Source organism: Ammospiza caudacuta, chromosome 15 (assembly GCF_027887145.1).
Source record: "Ammospiza caudacuta isolate bAmmCau1 chromosome 15, bAmmCau1.pri, whole genome shotgun sequence".
NCBI lineage: Eukaryota > Metazoa > Chordata > Aves > Passeriformes > Passerellidae > Ammospiza > Ammospiza caudacuta.
In genome coordinates this window covers 11029217-11053485 of record NC_080607.1, presented here as the reverse complement: position 1 = coordinate 11053485, position 24269 = coordinate 11029217, and the positions used below count along the sequence as shown (strand labels likewise).

Here is a 24269-nt window from a genome sequence, read left to right as displayed (position 1 = left end):
TTTTAGCCCTCTCTTAACAATATTCTGAGGTGTGGGATTAGAGTGGCATTTTCTCACCTGGGAGAGCACACAGGAGACCTGCTGTGCCGCACTCCTGTTGAGGAGGCACTGGAAACAGCTTCCAGGGCTGTTAATTTTCTGTTGAAATCCTACTATTTCTTGCATGCAGCTCCTCTCCTCACAGTCCACCATGCAGCTGAATTCCTTCACCCCAAAGATGTGCAAAGATATCACTGAAGGGTTACTCTAAAACCCAGACCTGCTTCACTCCTTCCCACTGATTTATGGGCTTCTAATGAACCCCAGGCTGAAAGCCCCAAGAGCTGGAGCACCCAGTCCAACCTCATTCTGCCCCTGGAAGGATTCTTCCACCATTTACCAACTGGTTCCTTGCAGGAGCAAACCTGAGTGTTTCTGACAGCTGCAGCCTGTGCCATGAAGGGGCTGCAAGGAGCAGCTGCCAGGGACCCAGGGCAGCCCCATCACAGCCCCTTTCAAGGGTTATCCTTCCAGGGACCCAGGGCAGCCCCATCACAGCCACTCTCAGAGAGTGGCTGTCAGAGACCCATCCTGCCTCTGAGACAGCTGCTCTCCTTCCAAAAAGCATTCTCCATGATGAAAAGCAGTGAAAGGAAATGCTCAGCTCAGAGCAAACTGGGCGTTGGACTAGATGACCTTTAAAGGTTCCTTCCAACCTAAGTTATTCTGTGATTCTATAAAATTAAACTGCAGAAATCCTGTAATATTTAAAACATTCAGAGGTCCTGCCAAGCACATTCCTCAGCAAGCTTTTGCAAAAACACTGCTCATCTTGAGGCTGGTAAAGCCAAGGAGAGGGGAAGTGTTCCCCCAAAGCCTGGGCTGTGTATGTGTGTCCCACCACACACTGGGGTTCTGGGGGTCTGTCAGCACCTTAGCACAGCTTTGTGTGCCTGGGTGGTGCTGCCTGCCTGTGTGCAGCTGCTTTGGCAGCAGATGCTACAGATTTGTGTGCATTTGCACATCAATGCCTGTTTCCATAGCTGTGTGTGTGGGTCTGGTGAGCCATCTGTGCCTGGGGAGGGCATGAGCAGAGCAGGGAGGGTCGCCTGCAGCCCAGTGTGTGCTGCTCCCAGCTGAGGCTCCCATCTGTGAGATCCCCTCCTCACACCACCACACACAGGGTGACAGCAGGCATGGAAGCCTGTGCTGGAGGATGCACACTTCCAGGCTTTGAGTGGAATATTGATGGTAATTTAAGGGTTATTTTCTTAGTCATCCCATCCTCTGAGCACAGAGGATTGTATCACAGGCAGGCACCATGTCTGGAGCCTGGCACAGCCCTGCCCGGAGTGATTTGTAGGGACTGCTGCTCCCCTCCAGCCCTTCCCATTCTGCTGCACTGGTGCAGGAGGAGCAGCTCAGGTGTGAGATGGGAGCCCTGGCACTCAGACAGACCTTGTCCAGCACTGCAGCACAAGTGGCTCTCTGCTCTGACGCTGTTACCCAAAAAATGTTCTGTAGTTTGTGGGGCCCAGATGTTCCACCTGCAACCCAAGGACCAGAGCCCCTCCTGGACTGAACTGCTCCCAGATTATCTTTATGACAGGACTGTTAGGTTTGCACAGTTTAGTGGTTTAATATCAGTTTAAAGCCTTCTCTGTGAGCAGTGCTGTTTGAAGTCATGCTCTCGCTTTTCAGCCTCAGCTTGCCAAGACTGTAAAACGTTTATTGCTAATGGTGGAAAAGCTTAAAGAAGCCAAGATAACTTTCCCAGGCTGGGTATTAAGACTGGGATAGGATAAGTAAATAAGTGAAGAGTATTACATGGACTTCATTAAATATCAACCAACACCAACAGCCACTCATTTATAACACAACGGCAGAGCATGGGAGCACCCAGAGAGCTGAGAAAGGCATGAATCAGATGTGATAGGAGAGAAGAACATGAGAAGGGCTGGATTCCCCACAGGGCTCCAGGTGTGGCTCTCAAGGTCACAACAGAACTCCTGACAAAAATTCCTGCAAAGAATGCAGGTTTGGACCTGATGGAGTGGCACAGTTGGTGGGGTTCATCCCCCCTCAGTTGGGGAGGGTTGTGGCCATGTAGTGCAGCAGGTCCTTCTCCCTTCTGATGCAGTGGACAAGGACTAAACTCTCCTTCCTAGGAAGGAGAATCTAAATTCAGGCTACAGCTATCACATCTCCTGGGACTGTCAGTTCCTAGATGTTTGTTTTCAGTTTTTAGCTTTTACTTCCTTATAGACAGGTTCTGCCTTTACTGGTTTCTAGTCACAGGATGCCAGCACCAGGAAGAGCAAATTACAGAAGCTCTTGCTACAGTTCCTGTGATTTCCTGTGCCAGCATTTTCAAACTCCCCCAACAACTTGGCTTGATGCTTGAACCCCCTCACTTCCATTCACCACCCACTGCTCTCCATGAGTTCAACATTCTCCACATAAAAAAGCTGAGGTAAGGCAGTCACTTCATTTGGGGGCAATCCCCAGATTATATTCCACTCATTATATTCCAGCTCTTCCTCACTGTGCAATATCCTCATTTCTACTTTCCTTCATCATTCTCTCTCACCTGCCTAAGGCTCTTGCTCTTATTCTAATTTTATTGTCCAAATCTCTCAATTGATTTTTACTGATTCTCCCTTATTTCCTGCCCTCCTTGTTCCCCAAAACAGAGCTTCATTCACATGTTACTACTCCTTTCAAACATCCCTGCTCACTCCTAACACCCTGTTGCAGCAGCCATTAACCAGTCAGGACTGGAACTGTCACCTCCCAGCTGAATTTTCCTCCCTTGTTTGAGAGGTGCAAATTCCAAGCAGATTTTGCAACCTTTAGCATAAATTCCTGTTTGCAGCTCCAGTACTTCCCAGCTGTTTGGTGTTTTGAAGCCTTTTCTCAGATCAGCAATTAGGTGGATCAGGTGATCCAGGTAATTCTGTCATGCCTTCAGCTGGGAGGCCACAGATCCATGTCCACAGCACACCCCTGGGACTCCAGGTCCCACCTGGCTGCTTCTGTCATGTCTCTGTGCCCAGGAGCTGTATGAATACAAATAGGAACAATGCAAAATCTCTTGTCCTCCTGAGGCCCCTTCCAACCTCATTTATCCCACAAATCTGCTGGAAAAGGCACGGAGCAACATCACAAACAGGCCCAGTTTACTCAGATCCAAACTGGACCCAGCTTGCCAGGTTGCACCCAGATCTGGTGTCACAGACACATTTTATGGAAAATCCTTTCCTTAGGACTTTTTCTCCTGAGAAACGGAGAGGCCTCAGGAACAAAATATAAACAATGGTTATCTGCTGCTGTGGAATGCAACTGGTGCATCTGTGATTGGTCTCATGTGGCTGTTTCTAATTAATGGCCAATCACAGTGAGCTGGCTCAGACTCTCTGTCTGAGACACAAGCCTTTGTTATCATTCTTTCTTTTTCTATTCCTTGCTAGCCTTCTGATTAAATCCTTTCTTCTATTGTTTTAGTATAGTTTTAATATAATATATATCATAAAATAATAAAACAGCCTTCTGAAACAAGGAGTCAGATCCTCGTCTCTTCCCTCATTCTCAGACCCCTGTGAACACTGTCACAGTCTGGGTTTTCACCATGAGCACAGGCTGGAATGAATGTGCTCCCCTTCCCTGGAACAGCTCTGTGCAGGTGACACCGGTGACACACTCCATTTGTTTCCATGCTGGCATCACTCTGACCAGGTACAGCAGCACTGAAACATTTTCTGCTTTGGAAGGGTGACCCCTTGGCAGAGAAACAAATGAGAGCTGAACCTTGTAAACTGCAGAAGGGCCCTGATTCCCACTGTGGGCTCCTGGGGCTCCCACTCTTTGTCCAGCTATCCTCGACTCCCTCTCCTGGCTGAGAACGCGGCTTGCAGCGAGAGAGGAGACAGAAACCACCCTGCAGGATGCTGAGCCCTTTACAATCAGCCTCTGCATCCCTTCAGCTCTGGGGTTAAACGTGGCATTCCCCTCCCCAGCGCTCCCCGTGAGCCCTTTGTAATGCAGCAAACCTGGGAGGGACCAGCTTTTTATTACAAATTCCATGCAGACAGGCCAGGCATCACCTCCTGTGGGATAATATGGTTTTCTGCCCTGTCAAAAAGCAAACCAAAGCCAAACTACCCCAAAATTCTCCTTTTATTAACATTTAGTCCTTCTGTTGTGGTTTAAATCCAAGATACAGCCAGGACATCTCTCAGGCCCTGTTTCCATCCAGCTGTGCTTGCCTGGAGCCTGCACCGAGGCTGCCCTAACTCTGGTCAGTGATCCCACACCGGCTCAGGCTGCCAGGGACAGGCCCTGGGATACGTATTTGTATAGAAAATATATAGGATATATTTGGTTTGTATATATGTATTCATATATATATATGTGTGTGTGTGTATATGTATGTATATATGTATATGTATACATCTAAAAATAAAATGTATTTTATATATGTGATTATATTAAATATAATTAGTATATGATCTATAGATTATATACGTCAATATACTTGCTGTGTTATATAATTACATATATTATATAACAATATTATATATTATATACTCACATAACATACATTTATCCATATGTACATGTAAGCGTACATGCAAGTGTATTTAAATGTATATGTATACATACATATGTATATATATACATAATAAAAGTGTATTTCATACATAATACATTCTATACATATAAAATGTATTTTACAAGTGTAAAATGTATTTATAAAATGTGATTTATAAAATATATATTTTATTTACATATATGTATTTGTGTATATATATATATATATATATATATGTATGTATGTGTATGTGTATATATATATATATATATATATATAAAATTCTGCCTTCGGCTGGAGGCAGTGGCTGCCGATGTCGCAGAGGATGAGGTAGCACTGAAGGACAGGTGTGCCTTCGGGGAGCGTCCCCGGGCCCCCCCTCTCCCTGCCCGGAGCAGCCGCCAGACACAGAGGCAGCCCCGATTTCGGGCCCGGGCCGAACCGCACCGGTGCCGGCTCCCCGGGAGCCTCTGGGCCCCGCCGAGGCCGCGGGCCCGCCCCGGGGCCATGGCGCAGGCGCGGCCCGCGCGTCATTTCCGAGCGGCCGGGGCCGTTCCGGGGCGGCGGGGCCGGGACGCGGCTGCTCCGCGGGAGCTGCGGTACGGGCAGGCTGCGGGGCCGGGAGCTGCGGTACGGGCAGGCTGCGGGGCCGGGAGCTGCGGTACGGGCGGGTGCGGGGCCGGGAGCTGCGGTACGGGCGGGTGCGGGGCCGGGGGCTGCGGTACGGGCAGGCTGCGGGGCCGGGAGCTGCGGTACGGGCGGGTGCGGAGTCTGGGAGCTGCGGTACGGGCGGGTGCGGAGTTTGGGAGCTCCGGTGCGGGCGGGTGCGGGGCCGGGAGCTGCGGTACGGGCGGGCGCGGAGTCTGGGAGCTCCGGTACGGGCGGGCTGTGGGGCCGGGTGCTGCGGGGCCCCGGATCTCCGGTACGGTCGGGCTATGGGCCCAGGAGCTGCGGGCCCGGGAGCTCCGGTAGGGGCGGGCTGTGGACCCGGGAGCTCCGGTACGGGCGGGCTGCGGGCCCCGGAGCTCCAGTACGGGTCGGTGCGGGCCCGGGAGCTTTGCGGTCCCTGGCAGCCCCCTCGCCCCTGTGCCCGTCTCCGGCGGGGTTGGCGCTGCCCAGCCCAGGCTGAGCCCCGGGTACATCGCTCCCTGGGAGCGGTGCCCGTGCCGTCCGAGCAGCTGGGGAAGGTGAGCGGGGCACTGAGGGCTCTGTCAGTGCAGGAGGAGGGCGGCTTTGGTGACAAGTGTCCCTGTGGCACCAGTTCCGTGTGATGTGCTGTGGGTGACTGAGTGCCAACAGCTCAGCAAAATAAAGCCGTGTTTCGCTGCCAGCCCCGGGTCCAGCTGGAGGGATTATGGCAGGCTCGTGATTTTCTAATTTTTACTCATCTCTGTCCACTTGTGACTGGATTTGGAATTCCAGCTCACAGATCAGACATACTGACATCACACTGAAAAGTTAAAACTAGATTAAACTAGCCTCAGTATCCATGCAGTGCTGGCATAAGAGTCTGCAATTTCTTACCTGCTCATCCAGTCTGTGCACTGCAGCCATTTCTTGTATTCCTGAGTGCTGCTCCTCCTGAATTGCTCAGAACATTCCCTTGGGCAGAGGTGTTGGTAAGTGCGTGTGTTTGCCAGAGAAGTTAAGGAAAATACCTGGCTGTGTCTGGGCTTAGAGGGGGGAGCTTCTGGGGAGCTTCTTAGAAGAGGGTGTAATTCGACCAAATGTGAGAATCATGACAAACTGGGATCTTTGCTTTAGATTTCAACTGGACATAGGGAGTAAACGTTAAAGCAAATTAAATTCTGTGTTTTGCAGTGAAGCTGTGTCATTCTGTGTTTTAACTTTAATTGGTTAGGTTTCTTCCAAGGTAGCACTCTACCTGCTAGGTAGGATAAAGAGATTAGAGTAACTTGCACTTTCTAATCCTGGTAGGAGAATTAAAATTAACCTTGTGCCTTGGCTGTAGTGCTGATTCTTGGAAAGGAAGTGTCTTCAGTTAGGAAACAGGGAGTACAGAAGATAATAAATATGTGAACAGTCACTGTGGCTGTAAGTCTGTGGGTTTATTTGTCACGTGCAGCACTTGTTTTTTGACAGATTCCTGCTGCATTATGTCAGGAGACAGCGACTGCACCAGGACAAGTCCGTCAGCAGGGTCTCCATCAGACAGTGAGCTCCTGCCAGACCGACCAAAGTATGTGTGTACCCTGTCTCCTGATCTTGTTACCAAAGCCCGGGAGGAGCTGCAGGAGAAGCCTGAGTGGAGGCTCCGTGACGTGCAGGCCCTCAGGGACATGGTGTGCAAGGACTATCCCTCCCTGGGCACCTGCCTGGACGATGGTTTTTTGCTGAGGTTCCTCCGAGCCAGGAAGTTTGATTACGACCGAGCTCTTCAGCTCCTGGTGAACTACCACACCTGCAGGAGGACCTGGCCAGAGGTGTTCAGTAACCTGAAGCCATCTGCAATAAAGCCTGTCCTGGAGTCAGGCTTTGTCACTGTGCTGCCTCACCGGGACCCGCAGGGACGTCACGTCGTGTGCATCCGCCCAGGTACCCAGCCCTGAGTGTGTCTGTGCCCTGTCCTCGAGGTGTGTCTGGGCCAAAAGCCTGTCCCTGCTCTGCTCTGAGCAGTGCTGACTTGCACAGAGTCTGTGGGCTCTCTCACATTTGAAAAGCTGACTGGGGAAGGGACATGCTGGTCCTTAGCCAGCATTATTCCAGTTCCTTTTCCTGTGTCAGCAATAAGTGCGGTCATGGCAAAATGAAAATGCAGTGAAATGGGTCGATGAAAATTTTCAAGGAAATATAATTTCTCAAGGAAAATTATTATGCAGTCACTCAAATTTAAACAGGGCTGATGGCCTACCCTTAGAAGCTCATAATTTGTTTTTACAGTAAGCAGAGAGAAAAGCCTATAGTTCTGACTCCTGTGTAAATAATCAGAATTTTTCATGTGCTTTTGGTGCTGCCAGGCTTGCTGTAAATTTCTCTCCATTCATTCTCCTCTTTTCCATTTACCTGCCTTCTTTCTGAGCTGAAACTGCTTTTAATGAGCTGTGCTGGGTGGAGAACGGGGTTCTTAAAAGCATTGCCTTTGCTCCCTGAAGTAAACATGAGTTGCCATTTATCTCTTGCTTAAGAAAGGCTGCTCTGAACTAGAACTGTGGCTCAAAAGAACAGAGTAACTTTTGAGTCCAAGAGAACAGAAAATCAGTTTTTTTGAATGTGTATTGTTAGCTTATCTTCACTCTCCAACTTACCATCCCTGTCTTGTAACCTCAGACAGATGGACACCCAGTAATTATCCGATTACTGAGAACATTCGTGCCATATACTTAACCTTAGAAAAACTCATTCAGTCCGAAGAGACCCAGGTGAATGGAATTGTAATCCTGGCAGACTACAAAGGAGTCAGCTTATCTAAGGCGTCTCATTTTGGTCCTTTTGTAGCCAAAAAAGTGATTGGAATTCTTCAGGTAAGACCTGAACTGGTGGGAAAATAAGCTTGTGCATTGTAAATGACTACTGCTGTGTGTAGAGTTCTTGACTATGTCACCACAAATGTCATCATCTTGGCTTTCATTAGCAGAGTTAAACAAGTCTCTGCCCAACCAATTTCTCACACCCTAACAGCCAACTTACCTCACTTGTCCCTTTTTTTGACTTTTGCATACCTAAAACTAAATTTGCATTAGAAATGCAGACTTTGAGTTGGAACAGACAAAAGCAGTTCTGCTGGATAGTGGTAATGAAGAAAGAGAGCAGAGAATTACAGTTAGGGATGAGACAGTGAGGAATGGCCTGGTGTTTAAATGGTTCCTGTCAGCTGAGATGGAGCCAGCCATGGGGCAAGTGCAGGCTCCAGCTCAAGTGCTGCTGCAAAAATGTTAAGAGGACTTGGGACTTATGAATGGGTGTGATTTGAGGAGGATTTCCATCCATGCCCTGAAGGCAGAGGCTTCTTTAGCACAAAAGACATAATGAAAACAGCTCTGCCTGGATGTGTGGAAGGAAAGTGTTGGAGAGCAGGTTAGAGCAAGGGTATAAACACAGTGAAGCTGGACAAAATGGGAAGGGGAAAGGACTCAGGAGTAGCCTGGTCAAAGTGGCTGAAGGTCTGATGATTTCATTTGATGTTGATACAGTCTGGGGGAGTGAGATGAGTAAACTTCTCTTGAATGGGTTCATTCCATCATTACTTTTGTTGTGGCCTGAGCTGGTTACATCCTTTATTGTATCCATGTGGGGATCAGGAAGGATAGGGTGAGTCAGGAGAGTGTAGGAGATGAGGCTGCTGAGTTAAGAAAGGTCTTTATAAGAACTCACTCCTTTACATTATGATATAAATGTGTCATTTAACTGTAAGCCCATATTTAATTTGTACAAATAAAGTCATGGGTGTCCTGCTGTTCCTACTGGAATATATTCACAAAACAATAGCTGGATTTGGGGAAGGACATAAAGGATGGTGGAATATAAATGTGTTGCATCAACGTTATTGAGCTGCAGCTCCTGTAAAGATGAGGTAATTCACTGATGTTCCTATGGAGAAAAATATTCCAGCAGTGCCTCTTGTCTGCTTTTCACTGCAAGCACTGACTGATTTGTATATGTAGAGCTGGTTATAAGGAAAAGAAACCTCACTGAGTTCTTAAGTGGTGATCATGAACATTTGCCTATGAAAAATATTTCTGCAAATAAATTTCTGCAGCAAAAATCCCATAACAAGTTGAATTTCTCCTGTATTGGTTTATGTTGGTACCTCAAATTAAAGTTAGGGAGCCAGTGGGTTGTGCTGGCAGTCAGTCTCAGAAAATTTTAAAAAGAGAAAGATGGCAAATGTTTTTTAAACTGCATTATAAAAATCTTCTTTGCCCTTCAGGATGGATTCCCCATTCGAATAAAGGCTGTTAACATAATAAATGAGCCTCGTATATTTAAAGGAATATTTGCAATCATCAAGCCTTTTCTGAAGGAAAAGATTGCAAACAGGGTAAGGATCTATGTGATTTTAACATTAATATTAATGTTTTTAAGTTCCTAGCTTGGCCACTCTTAAGTAAAAAAAAAAAAAGAAAAATTATAATACTTGGCAGTTAGAAAAATGTTGGTGCCATTTTTTTTTTCTGTTTTAAATTTTAAAAAATATGCCTGTTGGTAAAATTCTGTGAGACAGAAACTTTGAGGAACTCAATACTGGCAAAATATTAATGTGGAACTTTAGTACATATGCTCTCCATCCAGGACATTATCCCTGTGGTTGGATTATTAGGCCCAGTAGCACTTAGTTCATGAGGTGGTGTCACAGGAGAACTGTGTTGCCCCTTCCTTGCTCTTTTCCCTTGTGCAAGGGTCCTGTGTGACACAAGTGTCCTCTCCACAGGACTGTGGTTGCCAAGGATGATTTTTTTTGCCCACAAGGATAAGTACTTTAAATCCCATGAGCAAACTTGGGGATGAACTGAATCTGGAAGCTGAGCCCAGGCACATGTCCAGTCTTTCTTGCTGGGATTTAATCTGCGCAAGGTGTGGATTTTGTCTCAAGACTTCTCTCACTGGTGTGCCTCACTGTACCTGCCCACTGTTCTGTGCTGCCACTTGCCCGTGAACACATCACTTCTTAAAGTTGTTCTTTAGCTCAAAATAAGTTTGTTAGCTGACTGTTCCAGCAGTTTGCTGCAAAGTGTTTGATGTGCACTTTTAAAACTCTTTTGCTTTCTCCTTCAGTTTTTTCTTCATGGCTGTGATCTGAATTCCCTTCACCAAAACATTCCTCCGGTGATCCTTCCTGAGGAGTATGGTGGTACTGCAGGCAAGCTGGACATCTCTGCCTGGAACGAGCTGCTGCTGGCCTCTGAAGAGGATTTCCTGCATGATTTCTCAGAGCTGGTGCTGCCCTGTGACAGCTCTCCCCACGACCTGCTAGTGAGTGGGGATGCTGATGAAAAGCAGTGTGATGATTCCCTGCGAGGGATGAAACCTCAGCTCTATTACTGTTACTAACAAACCACAGGAGGGAAGTTGTTTCCGGCACAGTTAAGATCTGCTCTGCTAGGTGATGTTGTGAACTCTGCCTTACTCCTAAACCTGCAGTTTGGGGACAGACTGCTGAGGCACTTTACACTGTAGAACCAAAGGAAGCTGGAGAGGGCACAATGGGGGCAGGGCAGAGTTCAGGGAGGGTAAAAGCAAAGAGCACAAGTTTTCTAGACTTGAGGCTCATCAACCTCTGTGTGAATGGTGCAAACTGGACTCTTCTTTCTAAGGATAAAGGGAAAAAAATTATTGCAGATAGGTAAGCTTTGACAGTTTCTTGTCCTCACCCCACACAGGTGAAAAGTGAGGATGATTTATGAGCTTTGTGATTATCTGGTCTCTTCCCCTTCTGCAAACACCAGTAATGAAAGACTGGTGAAAGAAAGTAAATGGCTTTTGAACCCTGCAAAATATAATTCTGTAGTGAAGATTGCTTAAAACCATAGAAGTCTAATTTGGCCTGTCCTCTGTCATGTGGTTCACATTGTGAGTTGGTGTTTCTGAAATATCTCAGTGAATATTTATTTCAAATTTATACAGAACAAAATTTAGTCATGAATACTCATGTATGGAGATCATCTCTTAAACTTCTTCACAGTTGGAGGAAATGTGACTGATGGATTAACTACCATAACATCTATACCAAGGTTTATAGAACAGATGCAATCTTCATTTTCAGAAAACAGCACGTTTTTCAGATCATTGAATAAGGCTTTTGATTGGACAACAGCCTCAAATAATGAGGTTCAGGACCAAATAAAAGAAAGCTGTGTCAGCCACTTCCCCACATTGACAGTTCTTTTCTGCTTGAGATAGGAATTGGGTAAGTACCTCATACCCAGGATGTGTGAGGAGGTTTTGTAGCAGTTGGCATGTGATGTATAGAAGGCAATACTTCATGTAGGACAGCAAGGTGCTGCTTTAGCTTGTTACTGTGGGCTAAATTTGAGTTTTAAGTCTGTGAAGCCAAATGCAGACAGGCTTTTTAAAAGCACATTCCTAAATTTCCTGATATTGTAGCATTTTGTTCACTGTGCTTGTCAGCTCTTCTGTGAAACTTGGTTTTTAACTTTGTTGACCTCTTTTGTCTTTGGTTGTCATGTTCCTGTATGGAGTTAGACTTGAATCATCTCTGTGATATTTACTCATAACTTGTATGCCTGTGCTTCTAGGTCTTTGTCTAGAGACAGAACTAACATTGATGTCAAACCAGGTAAGATACCTGTGTCTGAATAAGCTGTTCCCACTCCCCAAGTTCATTTTATTTAATGGTCTTGACTTAACTCTCAGCACACTCTTTGCACACATTTTTCTGCACTATAATGGTGTGGACATAGGAAACCTCACGAGGACAAGGAAAGCACAGTCTGTTACTTCAAAGTGAAATAATTCTCTCTTTGGTGGAAAAGACCATCCCTTCTAATTGGAAACTTATCACTAGAGCACTTTCTCTGGAGGAAATCTTGATTTAGTGCCAAATGTGATTATAGGCACCAGTTACGTTTCTGTAAATATAAAACTAAATTATCTTGAGGATCTCAGACATTCATTTTTCAAAGTGCCAAACTGTTTTGAATGTCTTTCTTCCTCTTAGCCCCCTTGCAGCATGACTGCTCTGCCAAAAGGAGACTTCTGTAATGACTTTCTGACCTGGCAGCAGACCTCATCCTGGAACTAAAGGGTGGCAAATGCCATACCTGTCATCCTGACATTGTAGAAAGAGACTGGGTTCTGAAAAGGTTAAAACCATGAAGCTTTTTTTCTTTTCTGTGTGGCAGCTCAGAATCTATAGGAGCAGAAAACTCATCATATGAACAGATGTACTTTAAAGGTGGGAAGAGATTAATTTTCCTCGGTGAAAGCATCTCATTTTTCTTACCTTTACAAGTCAATTTTAACTCCTCTTTGTAACTATTACCTTTAGTGCAGGGAAAAAACCAACTATCCTTTTCATCTACTTAAGGTAAAAGAGAGCTGCTAGGCAGCTCCACCTTTGTGACCAGAATATGCTCTGTTTTGCAGAAATTAATTCAGTTTTTTGCCACCTAGAAGCCAGTAGCACGCAGCACCAGGACTTGGACAGATCAGTGGCTGCCCACACTGCTGAATGCTAGAAGAGTGATGCCTCTGTTGTTTTAGTGTCTCTTAATTCCAGTCACAATGTACCATTGAAAAAAACCAGAATGGATCAATTTACCTAGAGATGAAGGCCTCACTGATAATCTTTCCTTAATTGTGTTGCAGGGGTAGAAGTGGGGCTATAGTGACTGTAGGAACAGCTCCTTTCATGCCCTTATGTAACTATTAGAGAGGGAGGATGGATATTCAAAATTCAGTTTAGTGTCCTTCAAAGAGAAATAAACCTAGTGGTGCTCAGCAGAAGGCTGAGGAACCTCTACAAAACTCGCCCTTTTTCAGACTTTTATATTTTCTTGCACGCCTTAAATAGTAGGCAGAATAGATCCACCTCACCCTCTTCTTTCCTCTGCTCACTAAGAATAAAGAATGGTTCTAGGATTGTGCTGGGTTTGGCTGGGGTAGAATTTTCTTCACAGGAGTTGGTGTAGCCCTGTGTGAGTGAGCAGCCATGGTGCTGGCTGGGGTTAAACCACCACACCTGCCAATGCTGAAAAGTGCCAGTCTTGTGCCTCCAGAACTTCTTTTTCTTAAAGCTGGCTTCTGGGCAGTGGATGCCAGGATGCTGAACTAAGCCAGGCTTTATCAGGATCTGTTATTTCTGATTTGCTGTTCCTTGCCTTTAGAACTGAGGCAGGAATTGCAGCTTCACTGAGTGTGTCTCTAACCCTGAAGTCTCTCAGGGCAGTGCTTGGCAAGTCCTACAGCAAGCACAGCTCTGGCTCATGTGTGCCTGGCTGCAGAGCTGAGACTGTTCTTTGAGCTTTAGCACTTAGTAGCAAAGACATCAGTTTGTTCCCAGAACTTCTCATGTTTGGAAAATTAAACATTTGTGTCATGTATAGGATCTCCTTATCTGCAAGATAAGAGAACAGCTAGGAAAAGCTTATAGGAGGGGTAGTTTTTTTGCTTGGGGGTTGCTTGGTTTTTTGTTTTTACAGCACTACAACCAATTTTTTCCTTCTTCACACTTGAAATAACTTTGTTTTCCATGCTTATATATGCCTTTTCCAGTACATAAGCCATCCCTGCCAAATCCAACAGATAATAAGGAAGGATACTTGAACTGCATTGGCATTAGGTGGCACAAGAGGTAGCTGCAAACTGTACATACAAGTACTTGAATTTATACTCTTGTAAATGGATGTTATGAGCCCTGAGGTATTTTCAGGAACTGGCTGAAGTAATGTTTTTGTTAAATCTTGTATCATTAAATCTCTTTAAGTATCATTTTGTTAAATTTATACCATTTTGGCTTGAATTAATCATTGTCTTATACAAATATTAATTTTGCTTTCTGTTATATGTGAGCCTAGAGGTGTTGGGTGATTAAGTGTACATCTTATTTTGATAAAATTTATTTTTATATTGCATTTTATAATACAAAGTTGTCAAAAATGTGTAAGTTTATGATGCATGACTGGGTGATTAAACACATTGTAACAGCTGCTCATTTGATATTTTCAATATGTTTGTCTTGTGTCATGTTGGGATAGTTTATTGTAAATGTCAGTAACAACACACAAGTTCCACATTTACACATAATCACCACAGCACTGCATTAGCAAAAGGTTTTGCTTTCTGCTGGAAACAAAAGTTTACTTGAACTGAGCAACATCAAGGAACAGGATTTGACACTCACAGACTTAGAGGCTCACACAAAATACTGCTGGTTTCAAAAAAATCTGTCACTTAGTATTTACTGCACAGAACAAACAACCAGTCACATCCACCTGGAGACTGCATGTGGCACTTTCCACTGGAGAAGGAACTGCTGCTTCTTAACACTTCAACAGAGCTGGGCCACTTTCAGCAGTTAGTTTGCTTTATTCAAATGAGTTTACAGTGCAAATGCCTTAGAGCCAATAATAATAATAATTCCATGTGTGTTACTTCTATTAAGCATATTGGACAACTGAAACCAATCAATCAATAAGCTCTATTTTCCAACATAATCATAAAGTTGATTAAGCTACTCATACACTTACCACTCTATTTGGCAAACATTCTAAAAAAGAAGTTACCATAGAAATTGCCTCTTAAAAAGGGCAAGTTTGTCTTAAAAGAATTGAGTGTTAACCAGTTTTTCAACTTCAGAGTTGTTCTTTTGGTGAGGAGTAAGGGTGCTTTTTTGCCACAGCAGAAAGTTAAGTAATTTAAATAAACTTTTCCTGTAAATAAACTTTAGCAGTGGAATGTAGAAATCAAGCAGCATGGCTTACACTTCCAGAAACTGAAGCATGAGCAGAGTAGTGCATTACGCTGATTATAATTGCTCTTTAAAATATATTACTTCATATTTAACTAAATGTTAACTTCTATTCAGTAGAAGGTTGTGGCTTTTGGACAGAATAGATAAATTATTTTGTGCTTTGACAACACAGCTGTAGTGAATTTTAAAAAAGCAGTAATAATATAACCCTGGTAAAGGTTAAAATAGATAACTGATAATTTTGGTGTTGCATCAAGCATTATGCAATACATAACTGTCTATCCAACTGCATTTTAATACCAACATAAGAAACAGTAACTAAAGCAATAAATGAAATTTTGGCTGTCAGCAAAGAGTTCCCCACTGTTGTAAGCTCAGAAGGTGCAGGAACTTAACTGAAGTCTCTATTAGTAAGGACAAGAGGAGCCACTAAGGTCCAGAGATAGAGAAGCAGACAAACCCAGCTGGAGGTCATCTTCACCCACACGGCTGGCCACTTACTTGTCATGGTTTTGAAATCTGCATCAGGGCTAAAAAGTAAAGAAGTCCATTAGCAGACACAGAAAACACCTCCCCCTGTTCCTTGGTACCTCTCATGGATCTGAATTGAGGGCAATCCTTTGGGGCACTCCAATCAAGACCCTTTGTGAGAGCATAGACAACTAAGCCAGCAGTTTCCTGTGGCTCCATCACAGGCTGTGGTTCTTGGAACCCAGTTTCCAAGCCTGCTTGCTCATGCTCATGATGCTGTTCAAGGAAGTATTTGCTAATTTATACAATGTCCTGGGAGCAGTGGTTCTGAGCTGCAGCAGCAGAGGGCATGCCCAAGTGTTTCCAACAGATGTGGGACATCCCATCTCTGATAAGCAGCACATATGGCTGTCCCTGCACATCTTCTCCAGGTTGAAAAGCCACTAACAGCAGGCTGGCTTCTAACAAATTTTGCAGGAGGCCACCTGAAACCAATTCCATGTATATCCTTCCTGCTACTCCTCCAGCTGAAGAATGTCAGCCACACCTGCCCTTGCAGCTCTGCAGTAGTGCCCTGGAACCAGAGCTGCTGACTGTGCCATGCTGCCTTCTCACACCTTAACTGAGTAACGCTAAATTGACAAGGCACAGCTCTGCTGCAGCTGGCACAGGGACAGCCCCTTCACCAGCCTCCCATCCACACAGAACCCTCAGCTCCCCTGTGGCTCTCACCTGTACCAGTTGGTGAGTGTCATCATGATGTACAGAGAGGCGAGGAAGAGCATGAAGTGGAAGAAGGTGTAGCTGTACTGGACACCATCCTTCTCATTGTCCGTGACACGGCGCACCTCGCCCTCCTCAGCTGTGCCACTGCCTGTCCCCACAGTGTCCTCCAGGATGGCAGTGTCACTGCCTGACAGGGTCAGCTTGTTCACCTGGCTGTTACTTGAGGAGCGGATGCTGCAGTGTAACCCAAACAGAGACCTGGTTAACAACTCCTTTTATCATCAGCTGTGTTTGATAATCAAGCAAACAATTGACCACAGTGAATGTCTGGGACTAGCAAATCATCCATTTGGAAGCATAAGGAAATTCCTCCAACTGTTTTTATCCAAGCTTTTGTTAATTTCATTAAACAGCATTCCTAGTCCCAGATCATAGAAAGGTGTGGTTTGGAAAGAACCCTGACGATTATCTTGTTCCAATCCACCTACTGCGGGTAGGGCACATTACACCTACACCCAAGTTGCTCACAGCTCCATCCAGCCTGGCCTTGAACACTTCCAGGGATGGAGTACCCACAACTTCTCTGGACAACCATTCCAGTGCCTCATCACCCTCACAGTAAAGATTTTTTCCTAGTATCTAATCTAAACTTACACACCCAGTTTTAATCCATGTAAAAGTCTCTATGTTCCTGTAGGCTCCCTTCAGACACTGGAAAGCCATAATTAGGTCACCCCAAAGCCTTCCTTTCTCTAGGCTGAACAAACCCAGTTCTCCCAGCCTTTCCCCATAGGAGAGGTGCTCCATCCCTCCAATCATTTTGTAACACATGTTGTTTTGTTATCTGGATTGAGCTGACAAGGCTTACCCTCATGCACAAAGCAAAATGCAGGTTTATGAGCCACATTTGGTCTCAGGCCTGAGACAGCAGCTGGATGTGAATAAATGCAGGTACATTTTGCACTAGACCCAGATTCAAACAAAGGAGGCAAACCCCAATTCTTTATCACTGGATAGTAGTGCAGACCCTACCTGGAATACAAGAGGCAAAGGACAAAGATAACCAGTCCAACAACACTCTGGGCATCCCACCACTGCAGGGACTTGGGTGGAGCAGGAGTGGCAGGAGGGACAGTGGCATTGGCTGGAACAGCTGTGGGTGCAGCTATCTGGGTGATGATGTTCAGCAGACTTGGGTTACAGTTTCTTTCTGAAAGGGATTTCAAAGCAGATAAGAGAGATGCCAGCATGTAGCCAAGAAAAGATGACAAGTAAGCTTGCAATTTTTCATTCCCTTTAACTGCTGATCTCTTCAATTCTCCAGAGGCAGAAATTGCCTGCAATGTTTTTCCTGCCTGTGAGCTAGACAAGGGTATAATAAATAAATAACATCAGAATGCCCTGACACTGTTTCTTTTCCCCCCTTACAACACTCCAGTTTTGTTCTGCAAAGAAGCAGTTTGATGGTTTCAGTCAAGTCAGGTTTTCAGCTTCACTGGATTTGATCTGAACAGATCAGCAATTCCCACAGAGTGATCTGTAAAAACCATCGACTTCTGCTTTCACACCAGTATATGGGACTCAAGACAGAGTGTTGCTTACCAGGCTCATTGGACATGGCTGCCCAGGTGAGGTACATGGTGTAGAGTGTGATGACAGAGGACTGGAGGAGGCCAGAGCGAGGCTGATGCTCCTGTTCCAAAGCAGAAGCCAAGGTCAAAAAGAGCAAGGTTTACCTAGAGCTGGATGCTTTTACCCCACTGCCACAGATGAAACCATTACTAGCATGAAAACCATTGCTGTAGAAATGCATTGGCCTTTGTTCTATGTTTGAAAGACTGGAAGAAATTCCTTGGAGTTATATAATTTATGCAAAAAGCAACTCAAACAGAGAAAGAAAAAGCAAACCAAATCCTTTTCTTTTTGTGCCCAAGACTCAGTTACAGGCTGTAACTGAGTTAATCTCAACCTTTTCAAACAATTTTTTAGATGTGAATCTAGCATGTGATTTGAGCAATACCAGTTCAGAATCAAGTGACATGCAACTTTCCTCTTATATTAAATAAGTTTACCCCTAATTTCAAAGGCACAGTATTAAGCAAATAAATCTCCAGCTACTTTGCTACTCCCTAACAGATTCCTCTGTCCTGCCAGGGCCTTCACCACTAAAACCATGCCAGCAGTACTCCACATGGAAACAAAGTCCAAAACCATGTTAGCTAAAAAAAGCCTCTCTTCAGAAAACGTGTCACTATGCAGTAAAATGCTTTCAGAGCAAGATTTTATTTTTTTTTTTAGTTCCTAACTACAAAAGCTATGATAGCCAAGTTTAAAAGTTCTTATCTCTGACTGAACTGCTACTACATCCTTCTCATTTCCCTGCTTGGTATGTCAGAAGAAAAGAGAAAAATAATACCTGAACTTTTGGAAGGATAGAAACAATGGAGACAGTAATGCACAGGATCATGTTAAAGCTTATGAAGAACTTGTTCTCAGCACAGGCATCAGGCTTTGTGTAGAAAACATAGAAGAGAATGACAAAAACCAGGGACAAGGCATAGAACAGGCTCGTACAGGACAACAGAGCTGCAGGAAAAAAAAATTACATTACACATATAGTTTTAGTAATACATCTGAAATGGCTTAATATCCAGCTAACACTGCAATAAGACACTCTTTGTTCCTCACTTGGCAGTCTGGATCACAAAACCAGACTAGAGACTGCATCTTTGTAAGGTATGGCTAAATTTCTGCTTGGGCTCACTAAGTATAGCTCAGAGCAAGGCCAGGGCTGCCATCAGGGGAACAGGACCTGCCTCTCAGCAGCAGTTTAATTAGTGTAACTGGTATCAGGCCACAGTGGCAGAATGAGAGAGTGCTTTTTGCACACTTCCCATGGACATTTACCTGCCCTGGATTCCTGTGCTTGAGGTCACCCATTTTTGTTTCCACTCCGTTCTTTGTAAGAAGCCACAAAATGCTGTGGCAGCACTCTTAGCTATGAGCTAAGAACCACAACAATTAGCACTTTGTAATTAGTGGGCAGCTGGGGAGCAGGCACCAAGGCACACTCAGTGTGGCACTGCAGCCACTGTCACAGACACAACTGAGCTCCTGGGGACACAGCAGAGTCAGGCTTGAAGGGAAGCAGGCTCTGAGCACACCCTGCCAACCAGGCAAGTGTGGTTTAATAGGACTGTCAGATGTGCTACTCACAAGCCTAAAATATCTCACATTTTATTGAACAAAAAAAAAGGAAACATTGCTGCTATTTATTTCAGGAGTTTACAGCAGTGACTCAGGGACACTGTGCAGTTTAGTTCTAGGTATGTCTGCAAACCAGTAAATGATATTCTGTGGGCTACTGGCCAGTACAAACAAATCCTTTCCAGGTTAAGATTCTTACCTGCATACCAGCATTTGGAATTCCCCTCTTCCATCTTCTCAACCCAGCTCTCATTCCAAGAGTGAGCAAAATCCACAAGTAGAACCAACTGGATAAGAATGAAGCAGAAGGCTCCAGAAACACCAATCCAAAACCAAGCTAGAAAAGAGTGCAAGAAAAAAAAGTTAGCTTTCATCATGTGCATGCTACCTCTGTTTAAAAACAAAAAAAGCATGAAATAAACCTGAAACTGTAATTAGAAATGCAGATGCTGTTAATCACCTCAATTTGACAGGAGCATGGAAGGAGTCCCAGCTCTTCAGGGATGCAGCCACTGCTGGTCAAGCTGAGCATGGGGATGTTCAGCCCAAGGCAACATCTAACATGTGGCATCTTTGTGTACTTAAGTGTCATCATCCCACATATCTTTGAGGGTCAACAACCCTTTCAAGTTCCTCTGATGCAGCCAGACAGTAGAGGTTTCCCACACAGATTTCTCAGAGATTCTAGGGAAGTATTTAGCATTTGTCAGTGTTCCAAGTTGCCCCCAGTCTAGTGTCAGAAGATCAGCTCAGCAGTGGCTGTCTCATGAAGTAAAAAATTATTAATAACCAAAACCTATTAGGTTGAAAAGGGATTTTTTATTGCCATAACTTCAGCTGGCCACTAAAATACCGGATGGACCAAGGTACTCCAACAAAAATGGGCAGAAACTGTATCTTCTACAAAAAACTTTCACTATTGCCAATTAATCTATGACAAGGTTTGAGCTTATACAAGTCAGAATTCCATGATGAACATCAACTGTACCTCTTGTGAAAGGCCCTTCAGGGATATAAAATGCTCCAACCATGATAGCCACGATGGCAGCTATTTTGAAGAACCAGAACCTTTAAAAGAAGATAGAAATAAATGAATAACCAATAAATATTGGTCTTACTCCACACAGAGTCAGTTCCCACACAGCAGTCATGTGCTCTGACATGATCTGTAAGCAGCTTGGTCCTGCTCCAACCAGGGCTTTGGATCATGTGATCCTGCTGACCAGGGAGGTTGGGGACTTCCCATCCCTGGAAGTGCTCAAGGCCAGGCCTGGATGGGGCTCTGAGCCACCTGGGCCAGTGGAAAGTGCCCCTGCCCACAGCAGGGAAGTGGATGGTCTTACCATTCTGTAATTTTAGGATTCTATGCACTCCAAAGATCCCTTTCCAATTAAATGACTCTATGATGATTCAGTCATCCAGCCCAAAACTAATTCAGTTCAATCAGGAAATTGGAAATCAGAAACCAGTTTCTGATAGCTGAGTCAGACTGGCCTTGAGAGTGACCCAATGAGTGCCAGAGGCAGCACAAGGTTGGAGACATAAACTAGCTGCAATCTGACATCCCCATGAAAACACAGAGCACTCCTCTTTTGGTTACCCCACCTCAGAGTGGCACCCTCAACCATCTTACACAAATAGGGAGCTTTTAAGGGGACCAAAGCACTACTCTGTACTGGGTCCAAAGGAAAGCTGAAGCTGTCTGTGTATGCACACAGGAATCTGCACTGTGCTCAGCAGAGGAGCTGGAAGGAGGAAAGCAGCTGCAAGGAAGGGCAGCCAGCTGGCTCACACATACCCATTGTGTATGGAAGCTCTGGGGTCGTTACTGGTCTTCACTTCTATCATGAGCAGGGACAGGAGGAAGAAGAACACGGCCATGGCAAAGCTGACACGATAGACAGCTCTGTACCCCACAAACACATCACAGCTGACAAAGCCCTCCAGGTGGGGGATCTGGGTGTGGAGCCCATCGTCACAAAATCCAGGAATCTGGGGAAAGATAAATCCACGTTCCTTTGTGAATTCACATTCCATTGTGAATTTATGTCTGCATTTGCAATTACATTTTCTAAGTCCTGTAACAGCCAAGGTTCTCAGTCAACAAACTTCTGAGAGATCAGAGAACAAAAGACCTTGTGCTCAGACCTCATTATCATCTGTCTCTCCCCATGTCAACACTTTTCACCCATGAAGATTAAGATACCACAGCAGCAGGCCTCAGATAACAACTGACAGTCTCCAGGTCTGGTCAGATTTCAGAGACCAGGCATGTACTAAAAAAGGAACATTCACAGAATTTGCTGTTTCAGCCAGAAGCCATTCAGCACACCCAGCCTCTCAACTCAGGAGCAAGGACACTCGGGTGTTTGTCTCTCACACATAATCCATTCCAAGTAAAGAAAATCAATAGTCACCGGCACAAGTAACGGCATTTAAGACAGTCAGAAAAAGATTTTGCCCCTCCATACCTTTTTCAGCTGCTCTTCCATGCCTGGTGCCAGCATGATGCAGGCAAGTGCAGTGCTGAGGAGGAGGAGGAAGGCATAGATGAGCCGTGTCACTGTCGAATTCTTGCTGTTGGGGCAACATCGGCACAGCAAACACGAGGCCCCGCTGCACAGACAGGGAATCTGAAGGGCACAGACAGGAATAGTAAGGGCATTCCCCTCGAAGCTGACACCTGCGCGTTAGGCGACACCGAGAGGAAAACCCGAGCCCCATTTAGAGACATCCGCTCCCGGCCCGCGCAGATAAGCCGCTAATCGGGGTTTCTGTCAGCGCGTTCGCCAACACCCGCAAATAACCGCGTGTATCGGCCGGGGCTACCGGGGGGCCTCGCCAGGGCGGGCCCGTCCGCCAGCCGCCCGCTGTGGCAAGGACAGGGCCGGCTCCAGGCGGGCACCGCTCCGCTCCGAGGGGCTGGAGCCGCCCCGGCTGCGGCGGGCCCGGGATGGCGCCCGCGGGGCTCAGCGTGGTCCCACCCGGGCCCGCTCCGTGCCGCCAGCGGAAGCGCCGCTGCGGGCCGGCCGCGCTCCCCGGGGTGTGAGGGGAGGTTCGGGGTGTGAGGGGAGGCTCGGGGCGGGAGCGGAGCCCGCACTCACCCAGCTGGCCAGCGAGCAGACCCCGAGCACGGCCCCCATGGCGCCGCCGCCGCCCTCCGCCGCTTCCTGCTTCCGCCCACTGCCCGCGGCCGGGGGCGGCCCCAGCCGGGCTCCGCCCCGAGCCGCCGCCGCCGCCGCTCATTGGCTGCTTCCCAGCGCGGGGACGGCCGCCCGCCAATGAGAAGGCGCGATGCAGCCGGGCGCCAGGGGGAGGAGCGGGAGGGTCAGCGAGGGCAGGGGCGGGGCGATATTGTTTATCAACACTGCTTCCGCCTTCGCCGTGGGGAATGGAGGACGCTGATTGGTCAAAAGGGCAGTGAGTGGGCGGTTCCTACAGCCTGACAGCCAATGAGTGAAGCCGGCCGGTAGAGTTCCATAGCGGCCCGCGGCCGCTGGGGGCGCTCGCGGTGCCGGGGCGCGCAGCCGTTGTCATGGCAGCAGCGGGGGTGACGGGCACCGGGCCTGTACCGGGCTGGCACCGGGCTGGCACCGCCCCGCCCGGCGCTGTGACACAGCACAGCGCCTTTCCCTTCCCCTGGGCACCAGCACCCCGCAGGGCGCCTTGGCGCGGGTCGTGCCCCGGGTAACCCCGAGCCCACGGGGCGCGCCCGGCGCGGTGACAGACGGCACGGCCCGGGGAGTGACACCGCGTCACCGTGACTCACCGGCGGCACCGCCACCAGCGGGATGCCCGGGGAAAGGAGCCACTTCTGTCACTTGTTGTCGAGCCTGTTTGCTCCGTGGTGCGTGCAATGGCCGCGGGGGCTGGTGGCGCTGCTGTCACCTGCCCTGCCAGGGCGCCAGGGACCTGCCCAGCCTCTCGAAGCTGTTTGAGCCTGGCAGAATGTGTAACTCATTCCCACTCTTGAGCGATCGTGGTAACACACACAAGTGCTTGTGGCCCAGAACTCACATCACACAGAAATGTTCCAGGTTAGGACAGATCCATCATGATCATGGAGCCCAGCTCACAGCCCCGAGAATCCCAGCACTCACATCACAGAATGTCCCAGGCTGGGACAGATCTATCAGGATCATGGAGCCCAGCTCGCAGCCATGCATGGACAGCCCAGCAATCCCACCATGTGCCTGAGAGTGTTGTCCAAACAGTCCTTGAACTCTGGCAGGCTTGGGGCAGGGATCACTGTCCTGTGGAGCCTGTCCCAGCCTGTCCTTTGGGATGAAGAACTTTTTCCTAATACCATTTTGCTGCCTCTCTTTTCCTTTATGACTTACTGAGCACTGTCCATGAAATTGGCCTGTAGGTTAAACACAACTCTGGATGGAAGTGGGAAAGCTCAGGAGCTTTTCACAGGTGGGGTTTCTCAAGGTGACACTTGTGCCGCAGTTTCACACCTGGCTCAGTTCATACTTGGAAGGTGCACAGCTGCAAAAGCTGCAGGTGGGCTCCTTTAACGTGGGAGAAGAGGAAGGTGGAGGAGCCAGGTGGAAGGAGATGTTGTTTTGCAGCTGCCCAGAGCACAGTGCTGGGTCTGGATCCCCAGCACACTGCACAGGCTGCAGCCTGGAGGAGTTGGGGAGGGACAGCTGAGTGATTTCACTCCTCCTCACTAAAGTCTGGGAGCAAGTGAAAGGGATGAGAGTTGGCTGTGATGATGTAACAGCACAAGGATTTGACAAAAGTTTGCACAGAGGTTTAGGAAAGCAGTTTGCATGGGTTTTAATTGGCATTAGTGTTGCACAATATCACAGGGCAGGGGCAGAACTGACCAGCTGGGGTTACAGGATATTTTCTGGCTATAACAGCTCCAGCTATTGCACATCATTTTACACTCTGTCA

At 46.7% G+C, this 24269-nt stretch overlaps 2 protein-coding genes across 3 annotated transcripts; one reads left to right on the top strand and one right to left on the bottom strand.

Annotated features, from left to right (window-relative positions):
* The first annotated feature begins 5141 nt into the window (after positions 1-5141).
* TTPAL (alpha tocopherol transfer protein like) lies at positions 5142-14259 on the top strand. Of its 2 annotated transcripts, XM_058814994.1 has the most exons (7): positions 5142-5169; positions 6674-7126; positions 7859-8052; positions 9459-9569; positions 10304-10501; positions 11785-11825; positions 12207-14259. In XM_058814994.1, the coding sequence occupies exons 2-6, from the start codon at positions 6688-6690 to the stop codon at positions 11794-11796; spliced, it is 954 nt and encodes a 317-aa protein (XP_058670977.1). In that variant the 5' UTR covers positions 5142-5169; positions 6674-6687; the 3' UTR covers positions 11797-11825; positions 12207-14259. The 2 variants fall into 2 exon arrangements, with proteins under 2 accessions (XP_058670977.1, XP_058670976.1); XM_058814993.1 differs by having other exon boundaries at positions 10304-14259.
* A 296-nt stretch (positions 14260-14555) lies between these two features.
* Positions 14556-22680, bottom strand: SERINC3 (serine incorporator 3). The gene is made up of 10 exons (XM_058814992.1): positions 22469-22680; positions 21836-21997; positions 21163-21356; positions 20353-20432; positions 19564-19701; positions 18574-18743; positions 17760-17850; positions 17190-17367; positions 16164-16391; positions 14556-15490 (listed from the first exon to the last, which is right to left on the bottom strand). Exons 1-10 carry the CDS (start codon positions 22505-22507, stop codon positions 15352-15354), a joined length of 1419 nt encoding a protein of 472 aa, XP_058670975.1. The 5' UTR covers positions 22508-22680; the 3' UTR covers positions 14556-15351.
* Between the last annotated feature and the right edge of the window lie 1589 nt (positions 22681-24269).